The sequence below is a fragment of the Jaculus jaculus genome, chromosome 6 (assembly GCF_020740685.1).
Source record: "Jaculus jaculus isolate mJacJac1 chromosome 6, mJacJac1.mat.Y.cur, whole genome shotgun sequence".
Taxonomy (NCBI): domain Eukaryota; kingdom Metazoa; phylum Chordata; class Mammalia; order Rodentia; family Dipodidae; genus Jaculus; species Jaculus jaculus.
This window is the reverse complement of record NC_059107.1, coordinates 5,723,944-5,737,500: the sequence shown is the minus strand read 5'-3', so window position 1 is coordinate 5,737,500 and position 13,557 is coordinate 5,723,944. Positions and strand designations below refer to the sequence as shown.

At 41.2% G+C, this 13,557-nt stretch overlaps 1 protein-coding gene and 1 pseudogene across 1 annotated transcript in view; one reads left to right on the top strand and one right to left on the bottom strand.

The window, feature by feature from the left end:
• Sec24a (SEC24 homolog A, COPII coat complex component) overlaps nucleotides 1-13,557 on the bottom strand; it is a 76,269-nt gene that overhangs the window by 43,517 nt on the left and 19,195 nt on the right. The window contains exons 7-9 of the mRNA XM_045151904.1: nucleotides 10,494-10,596; nucleotides 5,126-5,252; nucleotides 7-116 (exon numbers count right to left, since the gene is read on the bottom strand). Coding sequence (XP_045007839.1) covers nucleotides 7-116; nucleotides 5,126-5,252; nucleotides 10,494-10,596 — 340 coding nt within the window. The remainder of the gene's footprint in view (nucleotides 1-6; nucleotides 117-5,125; nucleotides 5,253-10,493; nucleotides 10,597-13,557) is intronic.
• On the top strand, nucleotides 9,150-9,942 carry LOC123461461 (annotated as a pseudogene).

The following is a 13,557-nucleotide window of genomic DNA, read 5'->3' as shown; positions in this document are numbered from 1 at the left end:
GCGTACCATGTATTCCGACGGAGCCATAAACTCAATCGTGGCATTCTGAACTTCAGGTCTCCTGTGAGGCTCGCCGTAAACTCTGGTCAAAGGGTTATACATGAATTCTTCAGGAACTGTATAAAGTAAACAATATTAGACTGATAAAGCTAAAATGATTAATATACTTTGCATCTATCTAGCCATTTTAAGTTGTGGGTTATAATTAATTAGTATAGGCTAATAATGAAGGGATAAATTCATTTAAAAACATTCCACTCGCACAGTATGGTGGTGCACGCCTTTAATCCTAGCCCTTGGGAGGCAGAGGTAGGAGGATCGCCATGAGTTTAAGGTCACCCTGAGATTACGTAGTGAATTCCAGTTCAGCCTGAGCTAGAGTGAGACCCTACCTCAAAAAAACCTTAAAAAGAAAGAAAATTCCACTCAAACTCTACATCCTACATGGCACTGCTAATAAGCATTGCTTTTTAACTATAGCCATGGTGATTTTTCTGTTTACATCTGATATTCTGTTTACATTGAATCTGGTTTCCCATAATAACTTGAAAGGATGATAAAAACTCTCATTAAATACCAATTATTTTCCTAAACTTCACGATTACTCAAAGATATGAATCTTTGATGTTTAAAATTGTAAAAACTAGCAGAAATGTAAAGACCTAAAAATGTCTTACAGAAATTAAAACCATAAGGGATCAGTGGATTGCATTAATTAGCAAGACTTTTATGGAACATTGATTTGCTTATTACTTTTAATACAGCAGTGCTCAAAGAGAATCCTCAGGCTTGAGAATGTCTTTACAGTTAGGATGTTTGCCTGAAAAGAACCCAGGCTCTACTCCCCCAAATCCATGCAAATCAGATGCATTTGGCGCATGCATCTGGAGTTCATTGGCAGTGTCTAGAGGCCAAGGTGCACCCATTCTCTCTCTCTTTCTAACAAATATATATATATTTTTAAGTGTTAAAAAAGAGCATTCTTGGGCTGGAGAGATGGCTTAGCGGTTAAGCGCTTGCCTGTGAAGCCTAAGGACCCCGGTTCGAGGCTCGGTTCCCCAGGTCCCACGTTAGCCAGATGCACAAGGGGGCGCATGCGTCTGGAGTTCGTTTGCAGTGGCTGGAAGCCCTGGCGCGCCCATTCTCTCTTCCTCTATCTGTCTTTCTCTCTGTGTCTGTCGCTCTCAAATAAATAAATAAAAAATTAAAAAAAAAATAAAAAAAGAAATATTCTTAAAAAAAAAAAGAGCGTTCTCTAAGTTAATTATCAAACAATCTGACTTCCCTATAACTATTTAAAACTTAAAATCCAGAGCCAGGCATCATGGTGCATGCTTTTCCCAGCACTTGGGAGGCAGAGGTAGGAGGATTGCTGTGAGTTCAAGGCCAGCCTGAGACTACATAGTGAATTCCAGGTCAGCCTGAGCTACAGTGAGACCCTACCTCGAAAAATAAAATAAAATAAAATCCAGATCTGGATGTGGTGGTGCACACCTTTAATCCCAGCACTTGTATGCTGAGGTAGGAAAACTACCATGAGTCCAAGTTAAGCCTGGGATAGAGTAACAACCTGCCTCAAAAATAAAAGTATAAAAACAAAATCCTTAAACCAGGTGTGCTGGCACATGCCTAAAATCCCAGTGCTTAGGAGGCTGAAGTAGAAGGATTTCTATAAGTTTGAGGCCATCCTGAGCTACATAGTAGTTCTATTCCAGACTGGACTATTATGTGAGCCTCAAAAATCAAACAAAAACAGGGCTGGAGAGATTTAGCGGTTAAGCGCTTGCCTGTGAAGCCTAAGGACCCCGGTTCGAGGCTCGGTTCCCCAGGTCCCACGTTAGCCAGATGCACAAGGGGGCGCATGCATCTGGAGTTCGTTTGCAGTGGCTGAAAGCCTTGGCACGCCCATTCTCTCCCTCTCCCTCTATCTGTCTTTCTCTCTGTGTCTGTCGCTCTCAAATAAATAAATAAATAATTAAAAAAATCAAACAAAAACAACAAAAAATTTAAATCCTTATGTACTCAAAGGGGAAACTTCAAACTTCACCACAAATTTATTTGTACATTAAATCATACACACAAAATGTTAAAGGTGAACTAAACACTAGGAGTTGTATTTTCAGAAAAGAGATTTTGTTTTTTGAGGTAAGGTTCACTGTAGTTCAGGCTGACCTAGAATTCACTATGTAGTCTCAGGGTGGCCTCAAACACACAGTGATCCTCGTACATGACTCTTGAGTGCTAGGAATTAAAGGTGTGTGCCACCATGCCTGACCCCCCCCAAAAAAAATTGAGGTTACGGTCTCACTCTAGTTCAAGTTGATCTCTGAAAGTCACTCTGTAACCCAACCCGGCCTCAAACTCACAGCATCCTAAACCACCTCAGTGCTGAAATTGAAGGTGTGTGCCTCCATACCCAGCCTTAATATCTGAATTTAAATTTTTTAATTATTAATTTATGTGTGTGCACACATGCACATGCATGGGGGTCAGAGGACAATTTCTGGGCCAGCACTGGCCCATCCACCTCACTAAGCAGGGTTTCCTGTTCTGTGCTTCATTCCTCATGAGCTCAGCTCCAGGACCTTTTGTCAGTGTCAGCCAGAATGCCTGGATTACAGACGTCTACCATAGCTTCTGGCTTTTCATGTTTTCATGGGGATCAAACTAGTGTATTCCAGCTTGAGCAGTGAGCACTTTATCCACAAAGCCCTTTTTCCAGTCCCTCATTGTTCTAAATTTTTTAAAGAATGAAAGAATGTACCTGTCCTCAAATTCAGCATTCTCATGCCGCAACCTTCCCAGGTGCTCCAAGTATAGGGATGCACCAAAACCCTCAGCTGTATTTCTCAATTCTTTATTTTTTGTTTTATTTGATACAGGAGAGAGGGAGAAAGAGACAGAAAGAGACAGAGGGAGAGAATGGATGCTCCAGGGCCTCCAGCCACTGCAAACAACTCCATATGCATGTGCCACCTTGTGCATCTGGCTGATGTGGGACCTGGAGAATCAAAACTGGGTCCTAAGGCTTCGCAGGCAAACACCTTAACCACTAAGCCATCTCTCCAGCCCTATTTCTCAACTCTTCATGAAATTTCCTTCCACAAAGACACCCATGTTTCAATGTGGCTACTGCATTCCCATTTTCTTGTCTGATCCTAACAGAGTGCAGTTAGCTGGATGTTAGTGTACAAACATAAATCACAAGCTAGACAGGCGCTTCTCTTCTGTTACCAGGAGTACTGAACTCAACTGACTTACAGCTGTCCACCCACCTCTCAGTACTGAATTACACATATGCTATTCTATACACTTATTTTCTTACTCTAGGAAAAAAATGCATAAAGCAGTTTCTAAGTTAAAAAAAATCTAAAATTACTGGTTTAAACAATGTCATGAAACATGTCATGCATTATATGCTCAATATAATAAATGTAAAACGTGATTTCAAAATAGTGTCAGGGCTGAAGTGATGGCTCAGCAGTTAAGGGGCTTGTTTGTGAAGCCTATGGACAGAGGTTCAATTCCCCAGAACCCATGTGAGCATATGGTGGCACATGCATCTGGAGTTTGTTCACAGTAGCTGAAAGGCCCTGGCATACCCTTTCTCTCTCTCCCTTCCTCCATTCATCCCTCCCTCTCTCTGCCTATCTCTCAAATAAATAAAAATAAAATATTTTTTAAATAATAATAATAGAAGCCGGGTGTGATGGCACACACCTTTAATCCCAGCACTTGGGAGGGAGAGATAGGAGGATCGCCATGAGTTTGAGGCCAGTCTGAGACTACATAGTGAATTCCAGGTTGGCCTGGGCTAGAGTGAGACCCCGCGTCAAAAAACAAACAAAAACAAACCAAAAAATAATATCAAATAATATCATGGCTGGAGAGACGGTCTAGTGGTTAAAGGCATGTGCTCATAAAGCCTGATTCCCCAGACCCACATAAAGCCAGATAGACAAAATGGTGCATGTATCTGGAGTTCATGTACAGTGGCAGGAGGCCTGGCACCATACTCACTCTTTGCTTGCCTCTTTCTCTGTCTCTCAAATTAGAAAGAAAAATAATTAAAAATAGGATCTTCTTTGCATAAAAAGTATATAATCAATTATAACTGGGTATGGTGGTACATACCTTTAATCCCAGCATCAGGAGGCAGAGATAGGAGGATCACTGTCAGTTCAAGGCCAGACTGGAACTATAGTCAATTCCAGCTCAACCTACATTAGAGTGAGATCCTATCTTGAGAAAAAGAAAAAAGAATAAAAAGAACCCTCCCTCCAAAAGTATACATACACAGAAAAAAATAGTTTTTTTTTTAATAAGCGCCTCCTCTTTTTTTTAAAATTTTTTATTTTACTTTATTTGAGAACGACAGACACAGAGAGAAAGACAGATAGAGGGAGAGAGAGAATGGGCGCACCAGGGCTTCCAGCCTCTGCAAACGAACTCCAGATGTGTGAAAAATAGTATTTTTAATTTTAAATGTTTAGACAACAGCTCTGAATTAAATGACTGCTGAGTAAGAGGGTTGCTTTCCTTTGAGATAGGGTTTCACTATGCTATCACTTCTCAGGGGCAGGAATTACAGACATTTATTTATTTATTTTCATGTGTGCGTGCATATGGGAACACCAGAGTCTCCTGCTGCCGCAATTGAACCTGCTACATTCAGGTTTATGTGGGCGGCTGGGGAACTGAACCTGGGCCAACAAGTTTTGCAAGCAAGCGCTTTTAAACACTGAGCCGGGCTGGAGAGATGGCTTAGCGGTTAAGCGCTCGCCTGTGAAGCCTATGGACCTCGGTTCGAGGCTCAGTTCCCCAGGTCCCACGTTAGCCAGATGCACAAGGGGGCGCACGCGTCTGGAGTTCGTTTGCAGTGGCTGGAAGCCCTGGCGTGCCCATTCTCTCTCTCTCTCCCTCTATCTGTCTTTCTCTCTGTGTCTGTTGCTCTCAAATAAATAAATAAATAAATACTAAAAAAATATATATTTAAAAAAAAAACAACACTGAGCCATCTCCATAGCACCTACAGGCTCTTTTTTTTTTTCACTGCACATTTTTCTAATATGTGATTTCCCCACAATGCAAGTAGAAATCAGAAAGTATTTCAAAAAAAGCATACCATCATTGACTCGATAACATAAGTTACACTTCCACCGTCTTTGATCGAGAAAGCTGACAAAAGGGTTGATGTAGGTCCTGCATGAACGGCATCTTACAATGGTACTGGAGGTAACCACAGGCAATTGCTGAAAAAACAGAACTAAGTTTTTAAAGGCAAGGATCATTATGTGAAAAAAGAAGAAATTAGCCTAACTTTTTCATATAACTATTAGGACATTTTAATTTTGGAGGGAGAAAAAATAAAAATTAGCATTTGCTGGTTGTTGTGGCTCATGCCTATAATCTCAACACAAAGGAGGCTGAGGCAGGTTACAGCTTCAGACCAGCCTGCATTAAAGACTAAGACCCTATCTCAAAATTACCCTCCACCCAAAGTGTTCATATGGTTACACAAGAAAATGTATGTGGCTGAAATGTATTAATTTTAAATGTTACTGTTTTTCTCCAAGATCATTCACATTGTCTACTAGAAAAGTTTTATCTTCTATTTGAATACTCAAAACACAAAGTGAAGACAGCAAATTTACAATGTTTTGGGGGGAGAAATATGGGAAACAGGAATAGCACTCATATTTTATGTTATATTATTTTTTATGGGATGGAGCCTTACTATGTTACCCTCGCTGGCCTCAAGCTCCTGAATTTAAGTGATCCTCCTATCTTACTGTGCCAAAAGGGAAACAACATTAGGGAACAATAAACTACAAAGCTTTTGATGTTATATTAAGAAGCTACTCACAAAAGAACTCTTATAAAGGGAAATAGGATTTAAAGTTTATCTTACATACCCAGAGAGTGTGGTGGCACAAGCATTTAATTCCAACACTCCAGAGGCAGAGGTGGGAGGACCACCACGAGTTCAAGGCCACCCTGAGACTACATAGTAAATTCCAAGTCAGACTGAGCTAAAGTCCTACCTCAACACCCCCCCCCCCCGACAAAAGCCGGGCATGGTGGTGCACACCTTTAATCCCAGCACTGGGGAGGTAGAGGTAGGAGGATCGCAGTGAGTTGGAGGCCACCCTGAGACTCCATAGTGAATTCCAGGCCAGCCTGGGCTACAGTGAAACCCTACCTTGAAAAACAAAAAACAACAACAAAAAAAGATAAAAAGAAAAATAGGCGGGTGTTGTGGCACTCGGGAAGCAGAGGTAGGAGGATCACCTTAGTTCAACGCCATGCTGAGACTACATAGTGAAGTCCAGGTCAGCCTGGATTAGAGTAAAACCCTACCTCAAAAAATAAAATAAAATAAAATAAAATAGAGCCAGGCGTGGTGGCTCATGCCTTTAATCCCAGCACCTGGGAGGTAGAGGTAGGAGGATCGCAGTGAGTTCGAGGCCACCCTGAAACTACATAGTGAAATCCAAGTCTGCCTGAGCTAGAGCGAGACCCTACCTCAAAAAAAAACAAAAAAATTCTTTTTAAAGTGGTGTAAGCATCTTTTGTTCATCTGCAGCGGCAAGAGGCCCTGGCATGCACACTCTCACACACATAAAGTTTATCATACATATGAAAACTTTTTAATTCAAAATCAATGAAACAAAAAAAATGAAGAGGGCTGGAGTGATGGCTTAGCCTACAAAGCTTAAGAACCAAGGTTTGATTCTCCAATACTCATATAAACAAGATGCAGAAGGTGGGACATGCATCTGGAGTTCGTTTGCAGTGGCTAGAGGCACTGGTAGACCCATTCTCTTTCTCTCTCTATCCTATCTGCCCCGCCCCCCCAAATTAATAAAGAAATAAAATTAAAAAAAATAAATAAATAACCAGCACTAAAAAGTAATTCTAGCATTCAGGGGGACTGATGAAACAGGAGGATAAGAAAAATTTGAGACCTCAGTCTCAGAGCAAGTGCTAACTCAAAGGCTATAAAGTAAGACACGGTCTTTAAAAAAAAGTGTGGAAGTGTGGTGGGCACGACTTTAATACCAGCACTCAGAAGGCAGAGGCAGGTAGATCGCTGAGTTCCAGGCCACCCTGAGACTGCATAGTGAATTCCAGGTCAGCCTGAACTAGATCAACCCTACCTTGAAAATACAAATAAATAAATAAAAGTGTGGGGAGAAGATATTAAGGAAGGCTATAAGGTAGCTATTACTGTTGTTAAATGGGCATATGTGCATCCAATTGCCTTCTAATGTTTGTTCACATCCACAGATGATCAGTGCTGCTCTTGGTCAGAGAAGCTTGTTTAGCAGTGGGCAGCAATAACTAGAAAACACAAAACTGAGCAGAGTGCTTAGAATAAGTGGTATCACATTGAGACCTAAACAGGACATCTATATCTGGCCCTGTCCCCCAAGGTTCAGGGAATACTGCAGTAGAAAGGGCAGAAAGAATGCAAGAGCCAGAGGATGGGGAGGAGTGCAGTAGAACATTGTTTTCTAAACATAATAAGCCACTACACTCGTAAATTCACAGTGGCTGTATGGTTACCTGCATAAAAGCTGCCCCATAAACATTCTGTCATGGATGGGGAAAGAACTAATGAGGCCCTGCTCCTCCGTGAGGAGTTACTGGCAGTTGATGATTGCAGGGAGAAGGGGAGACATTTTCTTAACTGGTATAGCAACTGGCAAGTTATACTCCACTAAATAGCCCCTGCCCCACATGCTCATCCAAACACTCAAACTACCCCAATTAAACTCAATGGGTCACTATAAATAAATAAATAAATGCCATCAAGCCAGGTGTGTTGGCACATGTATTTAGTCTTAGCACTTGGGAAGTTGAGGTAGAAGGATTGCCATAAGTTCAAGACCAGTCTGGAATACAAAAACAGCTCCGAGTTAGCCTGGGCTAGAGTGAGACCCTGCTTTGAAAACAATAGCAAAATACATCAAAGTAAACCTAGTTGGGAAGAAGGGTTAAGAGGGATGGAAAGGGGGACAAGAGACAGTAGCAGGGTGTGAATATATCCAAATATGATTATAAGATTGTCAAAAAAATATGTGGTCATATATCAAAGATCCACAGCCTAAGGACAAAAGTTTATCGGCATTTAAAAGAAAATTTTTGGAGGGCTGAAGAGATGGATTACTGGTTAAGGTGCTTGCCTACAAAGTCAAAGGAAACTGGTTTGATTCTCCAGGACCCATGTAAGCCAGATGCACAAGGGGGTGCATGTGTCTAGAGTTGGTTTGCAGTGGCTGGAGGCCATGGCACACCCCATTCCCTCACTCTAACTCTCTACCTCTTCCTCTCTCAAATAATTAAGTAAAATATATTTTTAAAAAATGGGGGGATGGTGCTAGAGAGATGGCTTAGAGTGTAAGGCACTTGCCTATGAAGCCTAAAGACTCAGGTTCAATTCTCCAGCACCCACGTAAGTCAGCTGTCTGAAGTGGCACATGCATCTGCAGTTTATTTGCCATGGATAGAGGCTGTGGCATACCTATTCTCTATCTGCCTCTTTCAAATAAATAAATGAAAGTGTTTTTAAAACAATAATGCTTCCTTTTATTGATTTACTCATATGTAGCATCCCCTTAGGGCAACTTCACTTCAACAGCAGAATGGGAAAACTAGGAGCATGAACTTTAATGAGTAACTGGCTTAAAATTTAGTAAAATAGTATTGATTTTTGTTTTCGAGACAGTGTCTTATTACTGTGACCTAAAATTCAAAATCCTCCTGTCCCAGCCTAAGTGATAAAATTACAGAACAATTTATTTATTTTCTTTAACCATGTCTATTCTCCATACCATCTTTTTTTTTATACCATCTTTTGAATTTTCAATAGTAAACTCCTTTTACCTTGTTTTGAAAGTTACAATGAAAGCTATTGGTTGAATTACAAATAAATTACAAATCTTAAAATATGGGGGCTGGGTAGATGGCTCAGTAGTTAAAGGCACTTGCTTACAAAGCCTGATGGCCCAGGTTCAATTCCCCAGTATGCACATAAAGTCAGATGTATAAAATGGGGTATATGTCTGGAATCTATTGGCAGCAGGAGGACACCTTGTACCTACTCTCTAAACTTAAAAAAAAAAAAAGATATTTAGTTTACAGAGCGGAGAGAGTGAGGAGGCGGCGTCTGGCTCCCGCTCTCCACAGCCACTGCAGTACATTGAGCTCCATAGAGACAGCGCCGGGGCAAGTGAGAGCCGGACGGGCAACTGGGCGACTCTCGGTGCCTCATTGAGGAAAAAAGTCAACTAAAGATGGGCAAAGGTGACCCTAAGAAGCCGAGAGGCAAAATGTCATCGTATGCATTCTTTGTGCAAACCTGCTGGGATGAACACAAAAAGAGGCATCCAGATGCTTCTGTCAACTTCTCAGAGTTCTCTAAGAAGTGCTCAGAGAGGTGGAAGACCATGTCTGCTAAAGAAAAAGGAAAGTTTGAAGACATGGCCAAGGCGGACAAGGCTCGTTATGAGAGAGAAATGAAAACCTATATCCCTCCTAAAGGGGAAACAAAAAAGAAGTTCAAGGATCCCAATGCACCCAAGAGGCTTCCTTCGGCCTTCTTCTTGTTCTGTTCTGAATATTGCCCCAAAATGAAAGGAGAACACCCCGGCCTATCCATTGGTGATGTTGCAAAGAAACTGCGAGAGATGTGGAACAACACTGCTGCGGATGACAAGCAGCCTTACGAAAAGAAAGCTGACAAGCTGAAGCAAAAGTATGAAAAGGATATTGCTGCCTACAGAGCTAAAGGAAAACCTGATGTAGCAAAAAAAAAAAAAAGGAGTTGTCAAGGATGAAAAGAGCAAGAAAAAGAAGGAAGAGGAGGAAGATGAGGAAGATGAAGAGGATGAGGAAGAAGAAGATGAAGAAGAAGATGAAGAAGATGATGATGAATAAGTTGGTTCTAGCGCAGTTTTTTCTTATCTATAAAGCATTTAACCCCCCTGTACACAACTCACTCCTTTTAAAGAAAAAAACTGAAATGTAAGGCTGTGTAAGATTTGTTTTTAAACTGCACAGTGTCTTTTTTTGTATAGTTAACACACTACCGAATGTGTCTTTAGATAGCTCTGTCCTGGTGCTATTTTCAATAGCCACTAACCTTGCCTGGTACAGTATGGGGATGGTAAATTAGCATGGAAATTTAAAGCAGGTTCTTGTTGGTGCACAGCACAAATTAGTTATATATGGGGACGGTAGTTATTTTTCATCTTCAGTTGTCTCTGATGCAGCTTATATGAAATAATTGTTGTTCTGTTAACTGAATACCACTCTGTAATTGCAAAAAAAAAAAATTGCAGCTGTTTTGTTGACATTCTGAATACTTCTAAGTAAATACAATTTTTTATTAGGAAAAAAAAAGATATTTAAATTTTAAATCTGATACAGAAAATTTTTATCACCAAGCTTATTTCCATAAGAGATTTATTTTCAGTAAATAAACATACCACTAGATCTTTGAAAGGATGAAGCAGAAGACCCAAAGGAAGTTTGGCTTTATTCAGTAAGGCCTGAGTCTGAGGAATGTTAGTCAGCGTGCATCGAAATAACCTAGTTTAAAAAACAAACAAACAAAAACCATAGATGTCAATTGCTACCATTATTATTTTGGTTTGGGACAAAAAAGATTTTAAAGATACACATTTCAATATTAGATCAGATTACAAGTGAATTACAGACCATTTAAAATTTTATTCTCTTAAGATATTTAAACTGTCAAGCATGGTAGTAGATGTTTGTGATTCCAGCACTGAATGAACTATGTGAAGCCAGCTTGGCCTACATGTCTTAAAACACTAAAATAGGGGCCAAGGAGAAGGGTCAGTGTGTAAGAATGTCTGCTGCACAAACCTGAACTGACCGCAGCTGAAGATGCGAGAGACAGGAGGAGGACACTTAGGGCCCACTGCTCAGGCGGTCTGATTAAAAAATGACACAAGCTCTAGCTTCAGTGAGAGATCTCGTCTCCCAGAAATAAGTGAAAACGTGACAGAAGATGCCTGATGTCCTCCTCTGGCCTCTGGACACTTGCATAGGGTATGCACATCTGCCAACACATACACGTGCTACATTACACAGCGTACATAACCACCAAAAGTAAAAAAAAAAAAAAAAAAAAAAAAACTTACTGGATGTGGTGGTGCACCCCTTTAATCCCAGCACTCAGGAGGCAGAGGTAGGAGGATTGCTGTGAGTTCGAGGCCACCCTGAGACTCCATAGAAAATTCCAGGTCAGCCTGGGCTAGAGTGAGACCCTACCTTGAAAAACCAAAATAAATAAATAAATAAAAATAAAAATAAAAATAAAAATAAAAATAAAAATAAAAAAATCCTAAATTAGGGCCAGTGTGGTGGCACACACCTTTAATCCCAGCACTCAGAAGGCAGACATAGGGGGATTGCTGTGAGCTCAAGGCCACCCTGAAACTACGTCGTGAATTCCAGGTCAGCCTAGGCCAGAGTGAGACCCTACTCAAAAGGGGAAAAAAAAAAATAAAATAAAAATAAATAAATAAATAAAATAAAATAAAATAAAATAAAATAAAAAATTAAGTCTCGGGACTGGAGAGATGGTTTAGCAGTTGGATTAGCAGCTAAGTGTTTGCCTATGAAGCCTAAGAAACCAGGTTTGATTTCCCAGTACCCATGTAAGCCAGATGTACATGGTGGTAGAAGTATCTGGAGTTCACTTGCAATGGCTAGAGGCTCTGGTGTGACTATTCTCTCTCTCTGCCTCTTTCTCTCTCTCCCCAAATTAGATAAATAAAATAATAAATTAAGTCTAATGATCAAAATATAGTGTATATAACTTGTCAAAAAAAAAAAAAAAAAAGAACGAGGCATGGTGGTGCACACCTTTAATCCCAGTACTTAGGAGGCAGTAGGAGGATCGCTGTGAGCTCAAGGCCACCCTGAGACTACATAGTTAATTCCAGGTCAGCCAGGGCTACAGTGAGACCCTGCCTCAAAAAAACAAAACAAACAAACAAAACAAAAAGTTGGGAACTGGAGAGATGCCTGTGAAGCCTAAGAATTTATGTTCAAATCTCCAGGTCCCACGTAGCCAGACACACAGTGACACAAGTGTGCAATGTCACACATGTGCACAAAGGATGCTAGTGTCTGGAGTTTGTTCACAGCAGACTGAAGGTCCTGGAGTGGCCATTCTCCCCCCCCACCTCTTTCTCTGTCTCTCAAAAAAAATTAATGATAACTAATTTTATAAAGTCAGGTGTGGTGGCACACACCTTTTATCGCAGCCCCTGGGAGGCAGAAGTAGGAGGATTGGCATGAGTTTGAGGCCACCCAGAGACTACACAGTGAATCCCAGTTCCAGGTCATCCTGAGCTAGAGTGAAACCATACCTTTGAAAAACCAAAATATATATATATCGAGCTGAAGAGATGGTTTAGCCATTAAAGTGCTTGCTTGTGAAGCCTAAGGACCCATGTTTAACTCTCCAGATCCCATGTAAGCCAGACAACAAGGTGACACAAGCACTGGAGTTCAACTGCAGTGGCTAGAGGCCCTGGCGTGCCAACTCTTGCTCTCTCACTAAAAAAAGGGGGGGCTGGAGGGATGGCTTAGCAGTTAAGGCGTTTTCCTACAAAACCAAAGGACCCAGGTTCGATTCCCCAGGACCCACATTAGCCAGACACATAGGGGGCTGCATGTGTCTGGAGTTTGTTTGCAGGCCCTGGCGCGTCCATACTCTCTTTCTCTGTCAAATAAATATATAAATAAAAACAAAATATTATAGAAAAAAAAGGTCCACCAAGGGTTGGAGAACTTGTTCAGGGGTTAAAGGCACTTGTTTCCAAAGTCTGATGGCCTAGGTTCAATCCCCCAGTACCCGTGTAAGCCAGATGCATAAAATGGTGTATGCGCCTGGAGTTCAATTACATTGGCAAAAGGCCCTGGTATGCCACTCACTTTCTGTTTCTCAACAAATCAATTTTTTTTAAAAAGCCTATCCAAAGAAACAACAAATAGAACACCAGGAGCTGGGGCGTGGTGGCACACGCCTTTAATCCCAGCACTTGGGAAACAAAGACAGGAGGACTGCTGTGAGTTCAAGGCCACCCTGAGATTACAGAGTGAATTTCAGGTCAGCATGGGCTAGAGTGAAACCCTACCTTGGAAGAAAAAAAAAGAAGAAAAAAGAAACACAAGAACACTAGAGACCGGGAAGATTGCTCAGTGGTTAAGGGGCTTGTTTGCAAACCTGCTGGCCCAGGTTCAATTCCCCAGTGTGGTAGTTTGATTCAGGTGTTCCCCATAAAGTGTAAGTGTTCTGAATGCCATGACCCAAACTGATGACAATTTGGTAAACAAACCCTCCTGGAGGCAGTACATCATTGGAGGCAGGTTTATGGATGTAATAACCAACTTCTTCTTGCCACAGTTTGGCACACTCTCCTGTTGCTGTTGTCCATCTGATGTTGGCCAGGAGGTGATGTCTACCCTCTGCTCATGCCATCATTTTCCCTGCCATCATGGAACATCCCATAG